Below are 22,064 nucleotides of genomic sequence, written 5' to 3' on the forward strand. Positions count from 1 at the left end.
AAACGAGATAGAAACAGATGTGTTTGAATACACTCACAGCTAACTCTTCTCTTACAGAATTCTTGGGAAGTTCACATTTAGTTGCAAGATTCAGAAAGAAATCTAAGTCTACAGTGAGCTGCATGAGTCTGAGAGCCAGCGCTTCAGCCATGACTCTTGAAAGAATTTTAATTTTTTTTGTTTTATTATATGCTGCTACAAGTCCAAATAGATCTCACCAACACTGTTGTTTATTGTAATACGATTATTGTAAATTTAAATAAACATTATAATAGAAAGCTTAGCTTTTTTATATTCAGGCTATTGCATCGTTGTATCATATTGTATTATATTGAATCTTATCGTATTTAAATTGTTTTATATTGAGTTAGAATTGTTTGTATAGTAACAGCCATTTAAGTAACTAATCAAGAAAAGAAGTTTGAGACAGGCTTTAACAATACAGTGTTGCCTAAACCAGGCACTCCGAGCCACTCCAGACTGTATAAATCAAAGCTGGTGGATACGTTATAATCCACTTAGCCACTTCCCATAGTGAACATGGCAGCCTGATGCACGCCAGTGTAGTTCCATGCTGTCTGACAGGCGAGCATCGAGCTCCAACGTCTGTACAAGTCGACAGGAGTCCGCCGTGGATCATATTTCACCATGCTCGTAAATGCTTGAGTCACGAGGGAATGTCACAGTTTTTTACTATAGCATAAAGAAATCGTGCCGAAACCTGTTGGATTATAGCGTGTCTTGCAGTACTGTTTGCGACATATAAGTGATATACGGGAATTTACAGATAAAAGATAAAAGAAAACATTTAATAGCCTTACATGTCAATATGAAGTCTTACATGAATCAATGCAATTATGCTGCAGCTTTAGAACCTCAGCCTGTTTTATTGATGGATTTAATAATATTCTGCATTGTGAAGAGAGTACTACGGTTCTATTTTCAGAACCGTAGTACTCAGTTTATCTCTATGTGGAATTCTTTTATGCTGCATATTTGAATCCAGAGTATTCATTTGTCTGATGTCTCTCTTCCTCTCATTCGTCAGTGACGGAGTGGGGCGACGACGTGAGGCCTATAACTGAAGATGAAGCCATGGTCATCGTCAACCATCAGGCCACCGGGGACGTCTGCACTTTAATGATGTGCTTACAGAATAAAGGAACGGTACGTTTGTTTATAACATTCAGCTGTTTTCCAAAATATAGGGCATCGTTTTTTATTTATTTTATTACTCTATTTAATCCACACCTGAATATAAACAATGCTGAATAAGCCTCATGCTCTGAGCTTCTGCTAAAGGAAAATGGAAACGAGAAACACTTTCTGTTTCTGAATTAGAACCACTGATTTTCACCTTGTTACTCTCAGAGTCAGGAAGACTAGAACATCACCCCAGGAGAAGGAAACTTTTTTTTTTTTTTTTTTTTTATGTAACAGAAGCCGAGCCAAGCACGTAAGCTTAATGTTGGAAGAGTAATTTTTAGCATTGTTGAAGTAGGTGTTTGCAGTATTTATTATGTTCTCTGGTCATCCATCTGAGATTTTTGTTAGCCTGATATCTTACCAACCAGTGGGTGGATGTTTATAGGATTAGTATGGAATTCTCATTGTAAGAAGCAGATGAACTGTTCAGATTTTAGATTTGGTCCAAACAGAGCTGAAATATGCTCTTCTTCAATACCTTTCTCCCTTTTTGAAGAACATTCTAAGGGTATTTCAGGTACCAGTCTTCTTGATGGTGGAGGCATCTCTGTCAGTGTTGGCCTCACATAAAATCTCTTTAGGCGTCATATTTTCTCGAATGTACCTGACTTTGGAATACCTGGATGTTTCTGGAGCAGTATCGTCTCAAATCAAACACAAACATCAAGACCTCACATGTTTCTTAAAGCCACTCATTTAAACATGGAGTGGACAATCTATTGCCATTTTGCCAAATCATCCAATTATTAGCAGTGCACTATACGTATGTCACTGTGTGTCTCACTAAAAATATTACTAAAGTAAGCAGGATGAGATTTCCAATCAAGTGTAAGGATAGTGACTATAGTTTGGATCCACACATCTTACATGTACAAACATCAAAATTATATTGCAAAATTGATTATCTTTTCCTCTTGCTAATAGAACAATAAAATTCCATCCTTTTTTTTCTAGACTACTTAAGATATCATTCCCTCCTTATCCTAGATAGTCCATGAAGGATATCGAATATACAGTAAGAGAAATGTGAAACCCCCCCTTTTTTTGTTTCAGCACAGGAACTGCTGCCACTGACTATTCGTTTCATTCTCTGGCTTTAGTATATTTACTCAGCCGTGTTACGAGTTTGTGTGTATTCTGTCGGTGCAGTATGTTTGTTTTTCTGGTGCCTGTGATCATTTTAGTAAAACATAGTCTAGTTGCTTATCATCTCACCAAGTGCTAGAAGGAAGACAGCATGTACCAAAAGTGTTCTACCACGAATGGATTTATTCCATCATCTGTCAAATATAAACTCATCCCATGCTATTCAAGGATCATGGTGTTCGACACAGTGAGTCGAACAAGTATTGAGGAATCTTTACTTCACACTTTGCTTTAGTTTTTATTGTAATCTCACCATCTACTTCATTCAAACACTAACACGTGTACGCTCCAAATACATGTCATTAATTGTTGTAGTTCCTTAAATTCTAAATGTCCGATTACAAAGTGTGGCTCACAGCAGAAGCACAGAGCACAATGTGATAATATATTGTGATTAGTCAGTCCAGTAAAAGGAACTATAAACCTGTTGGAGTGGTGGAAAGATAGCCAACTGCCTCTTATATAATCACACATGATTATATAAATACTAATGAAGTGGTTAAGGATTCTTTGCTCATTTCCCCTATTAGGTGGAAGTTAAACTGAGCAGCAATACAAATATAAATGTTATGAAGCTTCTCTGGACAATCACTATTGTTAACTAGTAGCACTGCATTATTAGTTGTATTTTTTATGTTAACACAAGTTTCAACACAAAAACATGACCGACCAAAGACATGAAAGACTGCTTAAAAATGGCAAATAATGGCACAGCTCCATTCAGCAAACACACCCAGCAGCACCAGAGTCATCTCCGTTCAAGTCAGGGTGGCTTAGATCCAGCTAGGGCAAATGAAGATCTACTGACCTTAATCACTCTGCCATCAAATACAGGTCCTGAGCCAAGTCTTAGGTTGTTAAGTTTTAGTAGGACAGAGGTTAGATAATGCAAATTATTTCCTGGTGATTTTGCTATGGTACATAGTTTATCAGTGTATTATGACACTGTAGAGTTTTAGCCAGCTAGCTAGAGAACAGTACAGACGTTCCGGAAGTTGTATACCATAAATGGCATCATCCACCATTTTCTTTTGCGTCTGGTTGCTCTAAAGTGTATTCTCCTTCTCTGGAAGTTCTCTGTCTAGTATATCAAGTATCTGCACAACGAAAAATTGTTCTTCACATTATAAAGTCTCGGGTTTTTGACCGATGGAATAAAACAAACTGTCATGGTACAATTCAGTTTATAGTGAAATTCTAAAGGATTAGTGGAGACATCTCATTACATAACAAGCACAATAGTTTAATGTTGAGTACAAGAAAATATAAAGTATTAATTATATTGATGTGAAGATTTTTCTAATTATCAGTTTTAGGTGCAAAATCATAACAATCGATATCCATTAGGGCCATGTCTGATAAGCTTGCAGGTCGTGTTACGCTTCTACTGAAATTTCTCTAACTGGCCAAAAACACAGTCGCATTCAGTCAACGCTCCTTATACTACCTAAAGATACTTACAGACCATGACAACATGCATAAATAACGGTTTAGGACTAGCCCGATCTTTACGCTCTGCCACCACAATTAAACTAATTATCTCAATTAGACAGAAAGGAATGCTTACTGAACTGACGTGTGTGAAAATGCTGTAATTTATTTGGCAACAAAAACACTCCACTGTCTATCCGAGCACTGACCAGGACTAATCCCTTTGGAAAAGCAACTAAACACTGTGCTCTGTCTATTTCACTGTTCAATTCCACATTAATAAAAACGGTTGAATTTATTTTTTTATTATGTAAAGGTTTGTGCAGCAAAACCAAATGGATGCCAAATCTGTCCTTATTACCTTTTATATTAAAGATAATTATTTTAAGTATTAAGTTACTTATATTTGGTGGAAGATAATTAATTATTATTAATTACTTCTTCATGAATAAGGTTTCGTTTAAAAAGTGGCCAGCTCAGAGATGTTACCATAGCAACACTATAACCACAGCATACCCAGTTAAAAGTGACCTGCTATTAGAATTGCGGTTGACTTCCATTTGCTATATATCATTATATATCTGGGCAATTTTTGGACATTTTCTTTATGTATCGGCTGATGACAATTCTATATGCTTAAAAATGAATCACACATAGCGAAGACCAGTGTTTTAAAAACAGGGTTTTACCTGTACAGTAAGCACCAGATACAGAAACGAGCAATAAATCATTGTATCTGCTTATAATTTAATCATATTAAACATTAAAGTTCTTTATTACACCTCATGTACACCATGGAGTAGATTTATTGTCTATAAGAACACTGATCTGGCTGTAATTTTGCTTGCAAAGGAAGCCACAGGTTTATATTAATGTGCTTGTTGTAATACGTTTCTGTAGTTACGGCTTATTCACAAGGACACAATAAATAATGTAGAATCATGTCTTTATTTAACAATGATTAACAACTGCTTGTTGACATGAAGTCTTCTGAGTCTTCAGTGTCAGCTTTTTCAGTCAAAAGTGTAACTGTTGCTTTAAGACTTCTGCCACATTCAGTCGTTTCTCAGTAACTAATTGTGTGTGGTTGTTAATTTGGTTTATGAAGTAGCGTGTTTTCACACAACATTAAATGTAACTATAAATAGATTTAAAAAAGTTTGATGTGGTGTTTTGTACTAAATTGTTGTCGTTGGCCAAATGCTGTGGTATAATAGCAATAAAACATTTCGGCTCCACTTCATTCCAGGCCACATCACAGCTCTGCTCTGTTGACTATTTTTCTGTAACAGAACTATCCATTGTGACATATCTTAGTGACCAACTGAAATGTCACTCAGGCCTCAAATGACATAAAGACCACACTGTTTGGTTACTAACAGTGTTTAAGTGCTGAGCTAATGTGTAATGAGGTCAACTGTGTGTGTTCGGTGCACTTTGAGAGAGATTTAAAGGTTATCAGTTACAGTCCATTAACCATGTGCAGGTGTGAGGGACTTGATCCAGGTTGCTTATATGAGGCACGTCAGTCCTTCCATTTACATATCTACAAGGAAGTCCAAGGAAAGTGCACGTAAAACCTCTGCAGGCAAAACCGGTTTGAAAAACAAATCTCTGTGGCGATTTTGTGGTACAGTGATGTGAGCTAAACACACGTCACGCTATGGGAGTTTCTTTGTCTCCTGTAGGTGCAGAATGTAGAGCGTGAAATAGTTTGTACAAATGATTGATTAAACTATACTAGTTTGTGATGGCAGGTGGATTTTTAAAAGCATGTTCTGTTCTTCCTGTGTTTTTATATGTGGGGGGAAAATGAAGCTCAGACACACAGATGGAAGTCATCAAAGGGTCTTCAGCCCTGGCTGAACTATCACACACAAACCCAGAGGTCATTTCTGCAGGCCTGCTGTTTGCATTGTTGTAACTGAAATGGGAGGACATTTTTTTCTAGTGAGATTATAGATAAACATTGTTTAGGTATAAGTGGTTCAGGATTCTGAGGATCTGTAAAAGCTACAGTACATATAAATAATTTTTACTTTCTCTTGATATCAATGTTGATTTAAATTTTTTTTTAATTGAAGCACTTAAACACGACTTTGTATTACAAAAATGTAGCTTTGTATTCACACAAAAATCTTACGAATATAAAGTATAAATTCATCTCTAGTGACTTTGTGTGTAAACATTTTTAACAAAATCATTTCCATATTATATTTGTTAGAGGATCACCTTTAATTCCCTCCCGGTTACTGACCCAATGTCTTTTGCTGGCATCAGCCCAATACTAATCCGGTGTGACTAGTGTCATCTCCATTTTATAGTCTAATTATGGGTGATATAATTATGATAAATGACTCTTTTATGATAAAAGAGTACTCTTTTTCTGTTAAGGTTATTTATACAAAATAGTTGTTCCTTTATATCCAGTGTATATGCATGAAGCAAAGTAGATGAACCATGATCTGTGTAAAACTCGCTCACTTGTATTCTAGCAGTAGAAACTGGTTTGATTTAGCTTCCAACACACGGTTAGGACAAACCCCAAATGGCTTCTTGTTCACTACAGCTGTTTACTATGTAATGTCTAATATGTTGGTGCTGTGGAACCTACATACAGACATAGTGCCCAGTAGATCACTATCTACTATCTAATCTATCACACTATCTAATCGGTGTGTTCTGATTTGTTTTTACCTTATTATGTTGGCTTTGTAGAAGCCAACATTCTGTTTTCCTATTTAAGCTTAGACAAAAATGTATAAAATTTAATGCGGCCTAGACCTTTCGAGCCACATGCACCAGATTTGGCTATGTTGTAGATGCTGGTCTGAAGTTTGTTGCTATTACTTTTCTAAGCGATCTGAGTACCGGTACTTCCGCTACCGGGTCTCAAAATGGCCTTTTTTCCCATAGACTCCCATTATAAATTTGGAGGTTTATAACCAAGCAAGCTTTCGAACTATCTACACCAAACTCAGCCAGCTCCTTTAGGGTGATACTCTGAACAAAGGTTTAAATTGTTGTACCGACTGGCCTTCCGGTTGTGCCGCAGCCCCGCCCCCAAAATATGCAAAATCAAAAATCTTTTTACAACATGGACATGTGACATATCAAAACACTCAGAACAATAAGGGGAACTTCCTCTCGTGTATTCTGATGACGTCACGTGACGTCACATGATGTCATATGAAAATCAAAAATTAGCAAAACATGGATAAGTGACATATCAAAACAATCAGCCCAATGTGGGGAACTTCCTCAGGAGTATTTGGATGATGTCACATGCTTGTCTCTGCTTACCGCCAAATGTTTTGGCAACCTAGCTTTCTGTCCACTTGCCTCCAAAAGCAACACTAACCCTTATGTCCACTTGCCTCCAAAAAGCACCATCCGTCAAAGCCAACATCAAAGTTTGTCGCGACGAACTTTACAAATCTAGTTACAATTTCTTTCTTTCTTTCTTTCTTTCTTTCTTTCTTTCTTTCTTTCTTTCTTTCTTTCTTTCTTTCTTTCTTTCTTTCTTTCTTTCTTTCCTTTCTTTCCTTTCTTACTTTCCTGCACTAGCTAGTTTTCCTGAAAGTGGAAAAAATTCTTACTTAGTTCTTTTCTTTTCTTTCTCTTTTTTTTTTAAATACAAAATGCTTCCCATGTTTTATATTTGTTACTGTTTTTCAAGGTGGTGCGGAAGATGATGTGGTTAATGGACCATGTGTTTAAATACACCAACTTTGGCCTGGTGTCTCTGATTCATGGAGATTTCTTCATCAGACAGGTGAGCCAACAGTCTGAATCTGAATCAGACTACTTACAGAGAAATATAAGAATCATAAATGGAGTTAGTCAAGCTCTAATGTACACTGTATCACACACAGGGCAAAACACATAGGAACAAACAGCTCATTTACCTGAAGAGTCACCTAGACAAGTATTACTACAGTCGAGACAGGAAGTGGATAGTTCTGTTTCCTGAGGGGGGCTTCTTGAGAAAAAGGCGAGAGACAAGTCAGTCATTTGCCAAGAAGAATGACTTACCCCACTTAACACACGTGACACTGCCACGCCTCGGTGCCACTCAGGTAATCCTGAAGACACTTGGACCACAGCAGGAGAATGGCATGCTGGGAAACGACACCGGCTTGTCAGCACGGAAAGGTAAGAACATATGAGGTTAGGGATGCCCTGATTCCACCATGTATTTATACATTGAAGCAACACCAACTAATGTGTCAATTTCACTGAGTTAGAAAACATCATGTCAAAACAATTGGCACTTATTTATCTTAAAGCGAGACAGCACAAGCACATTAGATTACATTTTGGCCAGGTCTACATTTAAGCCAGGTCTACATATTAATCACTTGTATGTTTTATATATATATATATATATATGTATATATATATATATATATATATATATATATATACACACACACACACACACACACACACACACACACATATACATACAGATTATGCTACCATCAGGACAGAGACTGCTCTTCTCTTCTACATCTGATGTTAGATTAGATACACTGCATTTTGGTCATTTTGAATGCCTGCTGGAGTTATTCTTTATTCAGGGTTGATCTCTGAATATATAAAGCATGAATCTCAGAATGTAATCTTCTTTTATCCTCCTAACTGTAAAATCAGCTATAACCGAGGTTAATGCACTTTTCTTATGTGGGTGGGATAAAGGGGAAACTTTTGTTTAAATAGATTTATGCACATCTATATAAAAGCTGAAGCACTGCATAAAAGGCTAAGAATAAATGCAACTTCATTTTCACTTTGAGGTCTACAGTTATTTGTTAAAAACGCAAGCAAATATGTGGCCTAAAAGTGAGGATTATCACCGTATTACATATATAAACAGTTCATTTTCAGACAGGCCATAAAGGCAGTGCTTTGTAGCACTCAAATGCAGTTGTGCGTACAGAGCACAGTGTAGGTTCTAGAATACTATAGTGTGTACCCTGTTTAGTGAGAAGATGGAGTAAATTTAATGAGTGAGTGAGTAAAATTGCAAATTTCCCTGATGTGGAACGAATAAAGGGATTATCTTATCTTATGTAAGTAAGTAAATGAATAAATATCAAGCAAATAAATAAACTAATGAAGAAATTAATGACTGAATGAATGTTTGTGTGTTTGTGTGTGTGTAGATAGTAAATCTAGAGGCCTGCAGTGGGTAGTGGATATGACAATAGCATACCCTGAAGCCAAACCCATGGATATCCAGACGTGGATTTTTGGCTACAGAGGTCCCACTGTCACACACGTGCACTACAGGTAAATTACATTTACAGCATTTAGCAGATGCCCTTATCCAGAGCGTCTTACATTTTATCTCATTTTTATACAACTGAGCAATTGAGGGTTAGGGGTCTTGCTCAGGGGCCCAGCAGTGGCAGCCTGGTGGACCTAGAAATCGAACTCACAACCTTCTGATCGGAAGCCCAACACCTTAACCACTAGGCTACCACATCCCATGACTCCTAAACATGCAACTTATTAGTGAAATAATTGATATACAACAATGAAATGAGTGTGTAAATTAGTATATTGGTGAAGGATCTTTTCGTTAAGCATTGCTGTGTTTTCGGTCAGTCTCCTGATTTAATTACTGGTTTGATCTGAACACGCGTTCATGCTCATGCTGTCACATTACACAGTGTGTCCATGTTATAGTTGTGTTTCAACACACTGCTACCAGTTACCAGTGGTGAGAAAATGAACTCTGTGGCTTGATGCTGGTGCTGGTGCTGGTGCTGGTGCTGGTGCTGGTGCGTGTGCGTGTGCGCGTGTGTGTGCGCGTGTGTGTGTGCGTGTGCGTGCGTGTGTGTGTGTGTGTGTTTTGATCTTTGCTCACTGAAGTGTTATATTGCCTACATTCAGAAAAAAATTCTTTTTTTCTGCCTTTGTCTGAACTCAGAGCTCTGTGCTTTTTCCCCTGCACAAAAACTCATATCACATATCATATCACAATTAGCATTTAATTACAAATATCATGATGACACTAATTAAGCAGAGCTAGTTTACAGATCTGCAATCTAAATCATACACCTTTTAATATCAAAGCTTGTTTTCTCCAAAGAGGAGTATATCCTGCTCAGTGCTTATATTTTAGATGAATAATATTAATTAAAACTCCTTCAACAACCACAGGCCAGTTAGCAAGCATCAAATCGAACCTGTTTTAGTTCTTGTCTCACAGTCAAGCTTTCGATACTGAGTGCTCAGTGTGTTTTAGGAGTTTGCTATTTTGCGGTTACGTCCAAAAGCACAGTGGAGAAGATCCAGTGTACTCATGAAATTCCACAGTGTTGTATTAAGTGTTAGTGTCTAAGTGATGTACCCTAGAGCATACAAAACTCCCATAATGGACTTTGCATTACAATTGAATGCACTTTGAATTGAAAGAGATGTCGGTGTAGTACTGTAGCGCTCTACTGTCTTCGCTCATTGGTAGTCGCTGCACTAGGTCACTCCATATTTGAATAAAGTGAAATTGTCACACCGCTGGACACGCTCAAGTCTAGACACCAACGGTCACTGCCAGCTCTCACTGAAAATGAGGAGCCTCCGGTTGCTGCGACTGGCTGCTGCGAGCATTTAGCATTTTAAAGAAAAAAATTCAATCATGGCTCGTATGTTATGATACTCATGACCTTCAGTAACATACAAGCCATGATTGAAATGTTTTCTTAAAGGTTTTTTCTGCAAGGTTTATCTATTTTAACATTTTTATATGTAGTTGGCAGGAAAAATTAATTTTGAGCCTGTGTGTGTGTGTGTGTGTGTGTGTATAACAACTCGGAGAGGCTTAGTGGACGTGATACCACATTCTTATTTTCATATCTGTGTCGCTGGATAAACACTACATGGGATTGAGTGCTAATTCTCTGGTTCTGTGTTCTATCTCCTCTCCTTGTCATCATCAGTGTTGTCTTCTCTCATCCTCTCTCCCCTTTTCTCACTGCGTTCTTGCTGACGCTGCATGCCGCTCTCAGGAGAGCTGCTGTGATTTACTGAGGTTTTTTTAACTCGCCCGGTCATCATCTTTGACGAAGGCACAGGGAATCAGGTTAGAAACGGAGCAGTACATGAAAATCAGAACACAGCAAAATAAAGCAAGAGTGAAACATCCCTGATTGTGATGAGATGAGCGTTTAATATGTATAATAAGGAATAAAATATTGGAAACCATTCAGTCATGTGGTTTGTTAGGTATATTTGATGTTGTGGAATGACCATGATACTAGTTCCTTTATAAAGAGCTTCTCTTTTAAATAGCTATTGAAATTAAGACCAAAGATGTAGAAAATATTTGAAAATTAGCATTAATCGTACCGTCATAGACAGCGCAAACAACTTCGAAATATTCATATACTGTAGTCATTATTTTGTACTAAATACATTTCCACTGTAAATCATTTTATTCAGCAGAGTTAACAGCTGAGTTGGAGTTCTAGTGCATGGAGAATAGCAGGATTTCTATACAAGCTAAACATAGAAATGATGAGCCATAAACTTTTTTAATGCTCATTGATGAGCAGGCTGAACTTCCTGCAGCAATCATGCTGTGTCTCACTCACACTTACACACACAAACAATATTGCTCTCTCACAGACACTTATCGTACTTGTTCTCAGCTGAATGCTGCTTTGTCCCCAGCGACCTCATTTTACCCCAGGCCTTTAAGACCTGGCTTTACAGAGGCGCTCTCTTCTCTCTCTCTCTCCATCACCTCTTTGTAGTCTTTCTTTTGCTTTTAAGCCTGGATCTGGATAATAACACTAACACTGTCAATAACAATGAACCCCCCCCCCCCCCCAGCTCCACCCATCTCTCACATTCTTTCTATCCACCTCTTCTTCTTCTTCTTCCTCATTGGTGTCTCTGTCTCTTCTTTTAGCTGTTTATATTAATCATCGGCTGCTACCCTCCCTTGATCTTAGTCTTAGTTTGCTTAAGCAGCTTAATGTGCCTATTCTGTATATATCATGTATTGGGAAAGTAAGCATACATTTCGGAGATTTGATTCGTTTTGTCGGGTTCATTATATGTTTCTTCGTTATCACATGGATCTAAAGAGTCTAATCTTAAGATAATAGAAGAGATAGAATGAGATCAAAAGTTTGACGCTTGGTTTCTGAATGCAATAGCATAAATATTGAGGCACCTAAATATGCTTTTGCAGGTGTCGTCAACCTCATTATTATTTCCACTGGGCACTACATGTTATACACTGCTTAGGCTTTAACACTAGCCTGTTTTTTCTCATTTTGAGCAGATAGGTTAGTACAATTAATGAAATTTTGAATGCTGTTTTTCTGACTGATATTTAAAAAAAAAAAAAAAAGTAGTTTGGAATTTCTTCATGTGAACCCTGGTATAGTTTACTTCTGTTATGGAAGCTGTACATACTCATGGCTGTTTTATTTAAATAGCATGATTGGTTCAGTGTGTCAAGTTATGTCTTGTTTCTACTTTTGTGTTACAAGAGAAAAGATTATTATGGTTGTTGGGATATAAACCAGATGTTCATAGTGCTGGAACACAGTAATTATCTCTCATTGTGATGCACAGTGCAAGTGCTTCGTTAAGAAAAGTTATGTCTCCTGCTGACCTGCAGGTTTGCAGTACAAACACATGGCATGCATTCAAAAAATGCTGTTTTTTGTGCCTTGAGTGTTGGAACAACAGGAAAATAATTTTAAATAAGGTAAATGAATGAAATTCATGCTTAGCACTTAGAAATGAAACTAACTCGCTTTCACTAAAAGGTCTGTTGTTTGCTTCATTATACTTGATCAGTACAAGCCTACTTTCTTTTGAGTGCCTTTGAAACTGACCAAAAATTATCTTATTCATTTATCGATTACCTCAAAGAAAGCTCTTAAATAGTTTTTAAAGAGTAGATACCTGGATTTTTTTAAACCCAATGACTGTATTTTGCTATAAGAAGCTTCTTATGCATCCGTGTTTAGACGTTGCATGACGGAAATCTTTTTTTAAAGATTTGGAGAACCAGAGACCTATGATGTATATGGTTTATGTAATTTACATTTCTGTTGGTCTTGCTTTATATTTGGGATTGCTGACATTACAGATATGTTCACATTTATTACCTTTATAAAGATAGTAATAAAGACACATTTTTCTTTAGCCAGAAAAGATTGAGGATGAAACCTTTTATGTAGCAAGGCACAGTTATAAATGATCATATAATACAATCTGTTAGAAAGAATGTCCCACCTCTGAGAAATTACCAAATTATATCGATATATTTAAGAAAGGCTCCTATATAGCAGCAGGTGGCTGTCAAGCTGCTATTAAAGTGAATTAAGAGGAAGAGGGGGACATCTAATAAGCCATATGTTTTGCTTTAGTTTGCTTTATATATGTTTTTCAGTGTATGGGTGAATTTATCTCCTGTGACCAGTTTCACCAAGTCATGAAGGGATTCTTGTAACTGTTTACACCCTGCTCAAACTGTGACACCAACACACCTGACTTGTTTTTATAACCTGGCAGGAACTGGAAAAAGCATTGGTAGGTGATAGCTACCGGCCTTATAACCTGAGCCGTAAATGAGTAACGGTGTCTGAGCGGTGCACAATGAGCTCTGTGCGCTCAATGACATGATCATTCTCACAGAATGATGGGAACAATACTTTTAATTATTGCAGTTTTTTTATTGGACACTGTGACATTAACTGGACTGATTATTTTTGTTCAGCATGAGCATATAAACCACAGGGTTTACATGATGGATAATGCTGATATCTTACCTCTCTCATGCAATTATGAAATTACCTTCAAGACATCTTCACATGATCATGTAATCCTGTTGTAGTATATTATTATATGGCACTTAAATTAAAGCACATTCAAATTTGGTCTTGAGTGATGCAACAGAAAATCCACGGCCATCCATAGTCAGGAGCCAAGGCAACAAAATCGACTGTGGCTTTCTGGGTAGGTGAGATGGGAAAACTCCTCTACGATCACAGTGACCCCAGCCAACCATGAGTATTCATGAACTCATGTATGCAGAAGAGGGTAGATAACACTCCTCAGACAGTGTCTCCACTGCACAGTGTATGTGCAGCAGTTTGAGAAGGAAATTTGGTGCAGAGGATTGTCTCGTAGTTTTTAATCCCTGTCAATCTGATGATTAGTCCAGTGAGACGCCAGACAGTGAATCATGGAGAGCAATATACAGTGAAATTGATTTTCCAGAATATTTGTGAGATAAATAAACCCAGTTCCTCTCTTGTGCTGTGTTTATAAGGGGATTTGAATATCTCAAACATCTGATCTGCAGACTGCTGCATGGCAGAACCAGGGTTAAACCAACTACAATCTGGAACTGACAAGCTTTTATGATCTGATTTTATTGTGTATGAATGATAGTCTCTATTTTGTCTATATATATTTTGGAGTGTTTTCTTTGCACAGGATTTGAGAGATCCAGTCAAGAGTAAAGCTAAGCAGTTAAGGTTTTTAGTCAAAGCCAATGAGTGGAGGATTTGAACCCCAAACCTTTTCGTCACCGCTGCTTCTGTGTTGCTGATTTCTGTGGTGTTGTTTTACAGGTCGGGTTTGTGGGGTTCAGGTGAACAGATGAGTGAACTTGGGTGTCCACATCTCTGCGCTTGGGTGACTAGAACAGGGCTGTATGAATGATTTAATGAGAAATGGCCATCAGCCAGGGTGTGTGATTGGACTCCTTGCTTATTCACTGTTTTCTCAATGATTTATTCATTTAATCACAACAGATTATTTCCTGAGAGCTTGTCCGTTGCTCAATCTTGTTTGTCTGTTGCTGCCCATCCATTCTGTCTCTCTGTCTGTTTGTGTAACTAGCCCTATTGGTCTACACATCTGACTGTATGTCTCTCTATATATATCTGTCTCTATATCTGTCTCTCTGTTTACCTGTCTCTCTGTTCCTATCTTCCTCTGTCTGCCTACCTGAGCCCCCATAAAATGTTAGATAAGAAATATATAGACACACCCACAGGGGTGTAACATCTATGCATTTTTTCGTCCCTGTTTATTTGTCCCTGTCTCTCTTTTTCAGTCTAACTGCCACTCTCAGTGTCAGAGTATCTGGCTCTCTGTCTTTCTGTCTGTCTCTTGTCCGGCTGTCCCTGTCTCTGTACACATCTGGCTGCATGTCTTTATGTATTTCTGCTCCTGTCTGTCCATGCATCTGGCTATATGTTTTTGTATCTGTCTGTCTCTGTGTATCTATATGTATCTCTAGCTTCCTGTCTCTTTGTTTACTTCTAACGATATATGTTTGTTGTTATATCTGTGTGCTCTTTTTCCTTAGAGTTTTCTATGGATTAATAATTAAATGTAACGATGTGAGCGCCGCTATATTAGCAGACAGGCTTTTCTTTATCTGGTCTAACTCTAGCTTCAATATCAGTGCAGAATGTAAAGAGGACAGAACAGGATGTATCTAAGCTCAGGAACTGGTTCAATTGTGGAAGAAGTGCAGAAACAGCTGAACAGATGGCAGCTGAAGTCAGCAAAGCCAGTAAAAGTGAATAAAGAACACAAGCACAAGTGACCAATTGGGGAATGTGTAACTGTGTAAGAGATGTGTGTGAGCCCACAGCGTGTCAGGGTGACACACACATCTCTTACACTGTAAGCTGACAGAGACAGCTTCAAACAGTACTATTGTATGAAGTCTATAAGCTCAGTAAGGATACAGCCAGCCTGCATCAGGCTCCAGTGTGACATCCTAGGATAATTTTAGGATGTGATGATGTGATGGTTATGTAGCAAAGGGGAGTAAATGTCGCCATGGCGATACCATCGTGAATAACACCGCTAAGGACTTATAGCACATAGCTCACAAGCTGACATCGATGACTGCAAGAAATCACAACGAGCTAGTTGTTCAATAAATCAGGACAGATAGTCACTGAACTTTCATAGCATGTCTAAAATATATCCAACAACAAAGCCTGAACCAAACCAGATTTAAACAAGGTCAGGTTACATGCTCCTGCTGTTGAAGATTTTATGTGACATTCACATGCTGTTTTTGCTCCACTGTCACTAAAAGCTGCTTATATGCTGCAAAAATATTGTTTGCCAATACTTATAATAATAATATAGTAAATAATATTGTAATAATACAGTATACAGTAAAAATACTACACTCAATAGTAATAATAATAATACAGAATTATTGTAATGATCACATATGTGTTCATTCCAGAGGTGCGTAGAGATACCCTGACTACCTTGTGTCTTATTTTAGATAGTAGCTTACTTGGTAGGCAGCATTGAAGGGCAGAAGGCCTCTCATTCAAAGAACACCCAATTTTGTGTGTGTTTTTGTGCCTGTGTGTGTGCGCGCTTGTGCATGTGCCTGTGTTTCCTCAGTGTGACACCAGATGCATTTATAAATCATGTTGAAAGGATACAGAATGATCGATGTGATCAGATTGTGAATAGGAGTCTTGGAATAAGTATAGAGTCTACAGTATCCAGGTGAGATTTTTCTCATTTCCAGGAGCTTAGTCAAAAAGCTCAAGAGCATGAATCCGGCAGATCCCAAGGGTGAGATGAGCCACAGAAGCAAGTGTGTCAGGATTTGTAACTGCACAAAACACAGCTCACTACGTGCCTCTCCAGTGGCAATGTTTTTTGCAGTAATTTCAGTAAATGGTGTTAAGAGATGACATCGGCATTACAGTTACTTAATATTAAACAGCCCCAGATGTCCAATGAACATCTCTTAAGTTTGTTTAATTACATTTTTATTGTCAACTAAGTGCTAGAAGGAGAAACAGGATTAATCAGACAGAATCAGGCCTTCATGCCGTAATTTGCAGTGGTGGCTCAAGCAGAGCCCTTAACCCTCTCTGCTCCAGGAGCACTTTTATCATGGCTGACCCTGTGCCCTGACCCCAACTTCCAAAGGCAACAAACAAGTAAAGGCTTCTATTCTATTCTATTTTATTCTATTCTCTACTGCTAACTTGTAGTACTGCCTAGCCTCAACTTGTCATATACGAGAGGGTCAAATTTATCAATATAATTGTACGGATCATGGTGTAATTCTATTTAGTTAAATAAATGAATTCTTTACTACACCACTGGCAGTGGCTCTGGGATTTTATGAAAAACAATATGTTACAGCACAGATAGAAAGTGATTAACAGCTGTAATGGCTACATTATAGTGTGAATGTCTGTGTGCATGCAGAGAGTGTGTAAGGTCTTTCTGTTTAAACAGAGCATTTCTTCAGAGTCCTCATTAGATGTGCTGAATGCTGGAGGTGTGTGGGTGACTGTACAGAGGTCGGTGTATTTGTTGAAGGAACTGACATCCACATTGTTGACTGAGTGAGGTTAACATAAATAGGTTAAGATAAAGGAGAAGTCAGAATGTCTCTTTTCTCTTGTATGACCGTGCTAAGGCTTTTAAGACTTTAAGCTGTGTGTGAGACTGCTGCGCGCCTCAACATGATAGATATTCAAATATTTATCAGTGCACACTGTAGCTGACCCTGGGGTTTTCCTTTATGTACAGTCAATTTTAGAATTAATGTTATCATTCATTAATGAAATGAACAAAAACCTTTAATAAACCATGCAGTGATCAATACTTAAACATACACTATTTGGCCAAAAGTAAGTGGACCCCTGAAAATCACACTAATATGAAGTTGTTCCCCAAACTGATGTCCCAGATTTACAGTTTCCCTTCACTGGAACTGTCCACAAAGCAAGCTTGATGAAGACATGGTTTGCCAAGGACAAAGTGGAAGAACTTGGTGTCTGATACAGAGCCCTGGCCTCAACCCCACTGAACAACTTTAGGATGAAATGGAACACTGACTGCACCCCCGAGCTCCTCACCCAACATCAGTGCCTGATGTCACTAATGCTCTTGTAGCTAACTGAACAAATCCTCACAGCCACACTCCAAAATCTAGTGGAAAACCTTCCCAGAAGAGTGGAGGTAACTATCAGTTCAAAAGAAGGGACTAAAGTTGGAACGGGATGTTCAGCATGTACATTGGTGTGATAGTTAGGTGTTGACAATATAGAGTATAGACCTTTTGTATCGTTTTATTTAATCCACTGTATTATGTTATGTCTGTTTGTGTCTAACAAGGTTGAAGATCTATTATGTTTACAGTCATATGTAGGTCCTCTTTATTTCAGACCAGAGGTTTTGAGACGATGTGAATTACCAATTGCAAATTGAAGCGCTACACAAATAAATTGAATTGAATTTAATTGAATTCAATATGGTTCAAATCCAGAGATTGAGATTGCCACTCCAAAACATTGATTTTTGTGTCCTTTTTGTTTCTTTTTTAATGGATGGTGCATCTGCAAGGAAACCTTAATCTCTTCACAGAGACAGAAGGTTTAGGTGAAGATTTTGTACTACACTGAAATTCATGATTGTACACTGTAGTCTTCACTACACCTTCAACCACCATTCGCATCACAACAAAACACCCCCGTATTTAAAAGGCATTGTTGGCCCATTTAAGTGCTAATGGTGTATGCGATTAATTCTATCATGATATTTATGAATTTACCAGATACACCAAATGCCTTTTGCTATTAAAAGTGCTAGTTTAGTTTTGCTAGGCTAATGCTACTTCTGCCTCTGTATTCTGGGCACAAGTGTGAAACTGTGAACTGCATTAGAGCTGTTTTTAGCCCAGCAGGAGACAAAGTGTCACACACACACACACAATTTGAGAATGAAATGCCTCCTTCAGATAACTCTGAAGTGTCACTTTCTGATATATACACTTTCCGTATATGACTTTAGATAAAACCCCTGAGTCCTCAATCAGAGTTGGAGTTGGACAGATTTCTGCTAGCTAATAACTATTTTTCATATGTTTAATAGATACCAACAAAAAACTGGCTGCTTGTTAAACAAGTTTATGATATTTCATTTGTACTGTAAAAAACTGAATGTTAAACCCTCTCCTGTTCCAGTAGTTTATCAGCTCAAGGAGTCGACATCACTGTAGTCTTTGGGAGCACAGATTGCTCAAGACATTGTGATCTGACACAATTTCCTTTTTAAGACTAAACACCCCAACAGTGTTTAAAGAGAGGGAAACCTGACAAGTTGCAACACTACGTTGCCACATTGGCCTACTATGTTTGTACACTTTAGTGTCTACAAGCTTTAGAAAGGGTTAAAGCAGCTTTTGGGTAGAAATGGCGGAGAGAAAACATGATGTCAATGTAACAGCCTCTTCTGGAGAAAGTCTGATGGTCTAGGGCCACTTTTTTTACCGCTCAGTTGAGCCGATTACCATTCTATCATCCCTGTTGTCACATGATCCACCACCAGGCAAGCTGTGCTGTACTTAAATACCATGCAGAATTAAATACCATGCAGAATTAAATACAATGCAGAATGGTTACCATTCTAACCTCTGTATTAAGTGTGCTGAGCTGCTGCAGATGGGTTTAGCTACAAATAGGGCAAATCATCAATTGATCAATTATAGTTACAGAGAAGTCCCTTGCTTGATTTAATAGTCTTGCAATTTTGATCATTCAAGCTTTCTTTCTTTTCTCTTTTTTTTTTTTCTCTACTTCTTGCTGCACCATCATTCAGGTTATTTAATGTCTCAGATTCCTTTTAACTTATTTATCTACAGAAGTCTTTTTAGCTGCCTACCTCTCTGTAGTTCAAGTAAAATCCTTGTCCTTGTCACCAAATGGGCACTTGTCATAGGAAGTAATGGAGCTGTACGCCCCACTTATTGCCCTTCTGAATAATTTATAATTGAATATGTTGGTGGGTTTAACGAAGACTTTCATCTTTAATTGCACATGTGCATTATTAGCATCTGGAAATACATATATACTTATTATTTTTCCAACAATATGTGGTAAGAAAAGGACCAGCAACCATTCCTAGAACAATTCCGAATCAATTGGATAAAAGTGAAATAAAACCCTGGCTAATCTGAGCTATCAGGCAGTACAAAGCAAGCATCGAGTCGGCTCATTCCATCATCTCCTTTTATCGATTCAGAGTTATGTGAAATAATCTGATTAAATTTGAGTGCGAAATGTGCAGTGTGCTTCCAAATCGAGTTATCTGGTTAAAGTCTGCCTCTGAACAACATCAGAATAGTACGGTCACTTCAGGACATGGGAGGCAGGGCAGTGAGATTCACACTGCACATCCTTCACCAACGTTTTCAGTGTTCAGTTACGCTGTGTTCACATGAATTGGGTGATCAATACAAATGAAATTTTTGTATTTTTGAATACATTTTTAAAAAAAATCACCAGCAGTAAATTGCAAACAGAAAATATTTTTTAAAAATAATTTAAACTCATGATTGTGTGTGTATAGCAATGCTTCTGTTTCCCAACACACTGTGTATGATTATTCTTCAGGCTGTGAAAGCAGCTGTGATTTCAACACGACACGACACGAATAGCGTCGTCAGTGAGCAGTAAACATCCATTAGAGAACTCGCTCAGCTGATTAGAGTCATGGCTGCTTTACCAAACACAAATTTTGGCTTTCATGATTACGAGAACAAGAATATGGTCTGAGATCTTATTTAATATACAGAATGGACTGAAAGTCCAAGTACATCAGTGAAAATGCTTTTATTTGGCATTTGTCATGAATATAATAGAACTTTTCGTATTACATGTATAGAATTTTAGAAATATATACATGACTTTTGGTATTTCTCAGTATTTGCTGTTATGGACTCCATGAAGTTACTATAAAACCCAATCAATTTTAATTGTATAGCACTTTTAACAATGGACATTGTCTCAAAGCAGCTTTACAGAACATATGTTTATGTAAAAACAAAATTATTTGTCCCTTGGATCAAATCCACAATCTGAACACACACTTCACTAGATAATTCAATAGATACTGCTTAAGGAAAATCTGAACTTTTCTACAAAGAAGTTAACTTGGGATAATCAATATCCCAATTTGCTTTTTCTCAATTCTTTAAAGCTTTGTTTTTTTTTCCATTTATCAATGAAATAAGAAACCCCAGTCCATCAGTCAGTGGTGTCAGACCTTTGGACCAGACTATGGGTACATGACTTAAGCCTTCCCAGAGATGTGCAGGTCAGCAGCTAGATGACCTTTTGTGTTGCATGTTTTTGTTAATAGAGAAACTTATATTTATACCCCAGAAAAAAGACTTGTTTGAAGAAAAAGAAACATATTTGTTTGGATTTAATTAATGTTTTTAAGGAGATTTGATCATTTTGATATATATTTGACAGAAAATAATATTCAAAAAATATTATTATGAAAAGTTCTGATAGGGCCTTCTGATGATTTTAATTTTTAATCACTGATGCACTTTCTTTGGTTTGAACTCCCACATCGTATAAACATGTTAAAAACTAATGGAATAATACAGTTGCTGTATGTGTGATCTTAACATTAATATTAATTTAATTAATATTAATTCATTTTATTGATCTTTTGTTGCTCTCAAATATAAGACCATTTTTAGAACCATTCTTTTCAGTCCCTCTCTGTTTTGTCCACATAGGTTGTGTGTTGTTTTCATTTGTGTTTGCTGTGTGTGTATTGTTTTTCAATCTGCCGGTAAATAATTGATGGTGCCGTTGGATTTAGTCGCCTCTTAGCCGTTTGTGTTTCCTTCTCAGCGTTTCTTGTGGTGCCACGGCTGCATTTCGTCAAGCTGTTCACACACACAAGCACTCCATCAGCGGAAATAGTAAGCTGCACATCTGCTCGGTGCTTTTTTAAAACACTTGTGCGGAGAACAGCGCTTTTTCAGAAGCTTGCTAATCACACATGGTTTGGCTGGACTCCTCGATTGTGAACACTGTTCGTGATTCATCTTCTTTGCCTGCAGTGGCTCTTTTATGTCTAAAATATATTGTTGGAAAGATATTAGATGGTCGATAAATGATAGAAAGATAATAGATGACGGCTTGGAATAGATAATGTACTGCATGTTTTAGTTATCCAGGCCACATAACACCAGAGCATCAATATGCCATTGAGTATGCTGAGCTATTGTTAGTTTACTAGTCGTGTGTAAATAAACGGTGTGTAGGTTTGTAATTCTGAAAATTATTTGCTCACCTGAAACTGTCAAATAAATCTAAATTTCAACTTTATTCAATCCACATGTTAGTCTATTACAGTTTGTGGTGCAATTACAAATTCAACTTTAGATATATTGTTCCTGTGATGTATGAATCACCAAAGTCTTCAACTTTAACTAA

General features: G+C 37.5%; 1 protein-coding gene across 3 annotated transcripts in view; it reads left to right on the forward strand.

Moving 5' to 3' along the window:
- Window positions 1-22,064, forward strand: part of lpgat1 (lysophosphatidylglycerol acyltransferase 1) — a 44,450-nt gene that overhangs the window by 16,476 nt on the left and 5,910 nt on the right. For all 3 annotated transcript variants that reach the window (XM_060866328.1, XM_060866329.1, XM_060866331.1), the window contains exons 3-6: window positions 1,049-1,167; window positions 7,463-7,558; window positions 7,659-7,938; window positions 8,952-9,078. In XM_060866328.1, the coding sequence (XP_060722311.1) occupies window positions 1,049-1,167; window positions 7,463-7,558; window positions 7,659-7,938; window positions 8,952-9,078 (622 nt within the window). The remainder of the gene's footprint in view (window positions 1-1,048; window positions 1,168-7,462; window positions 7,559-7,658; window positions 7,939-8,951; window positions 9,079-22,064) is intronic.

The sequence above is a fragment of the Tachysurus vachellii genome, chromosome 3 (assembly GCF_030014155.1).
Source record: "Tachysurus vachellii isolate PV-2020 chromosome 3, HZAU_Pvac_v1, whole genome shotgun sequence".
Classification (NCBI taxonomy): domain Eukaryota; kingdom Metazoa; phylum Chordata; class Actinopteri; order Siluriformes; family Bagridae; genus Tachysurus; species Tachysurus vachellii.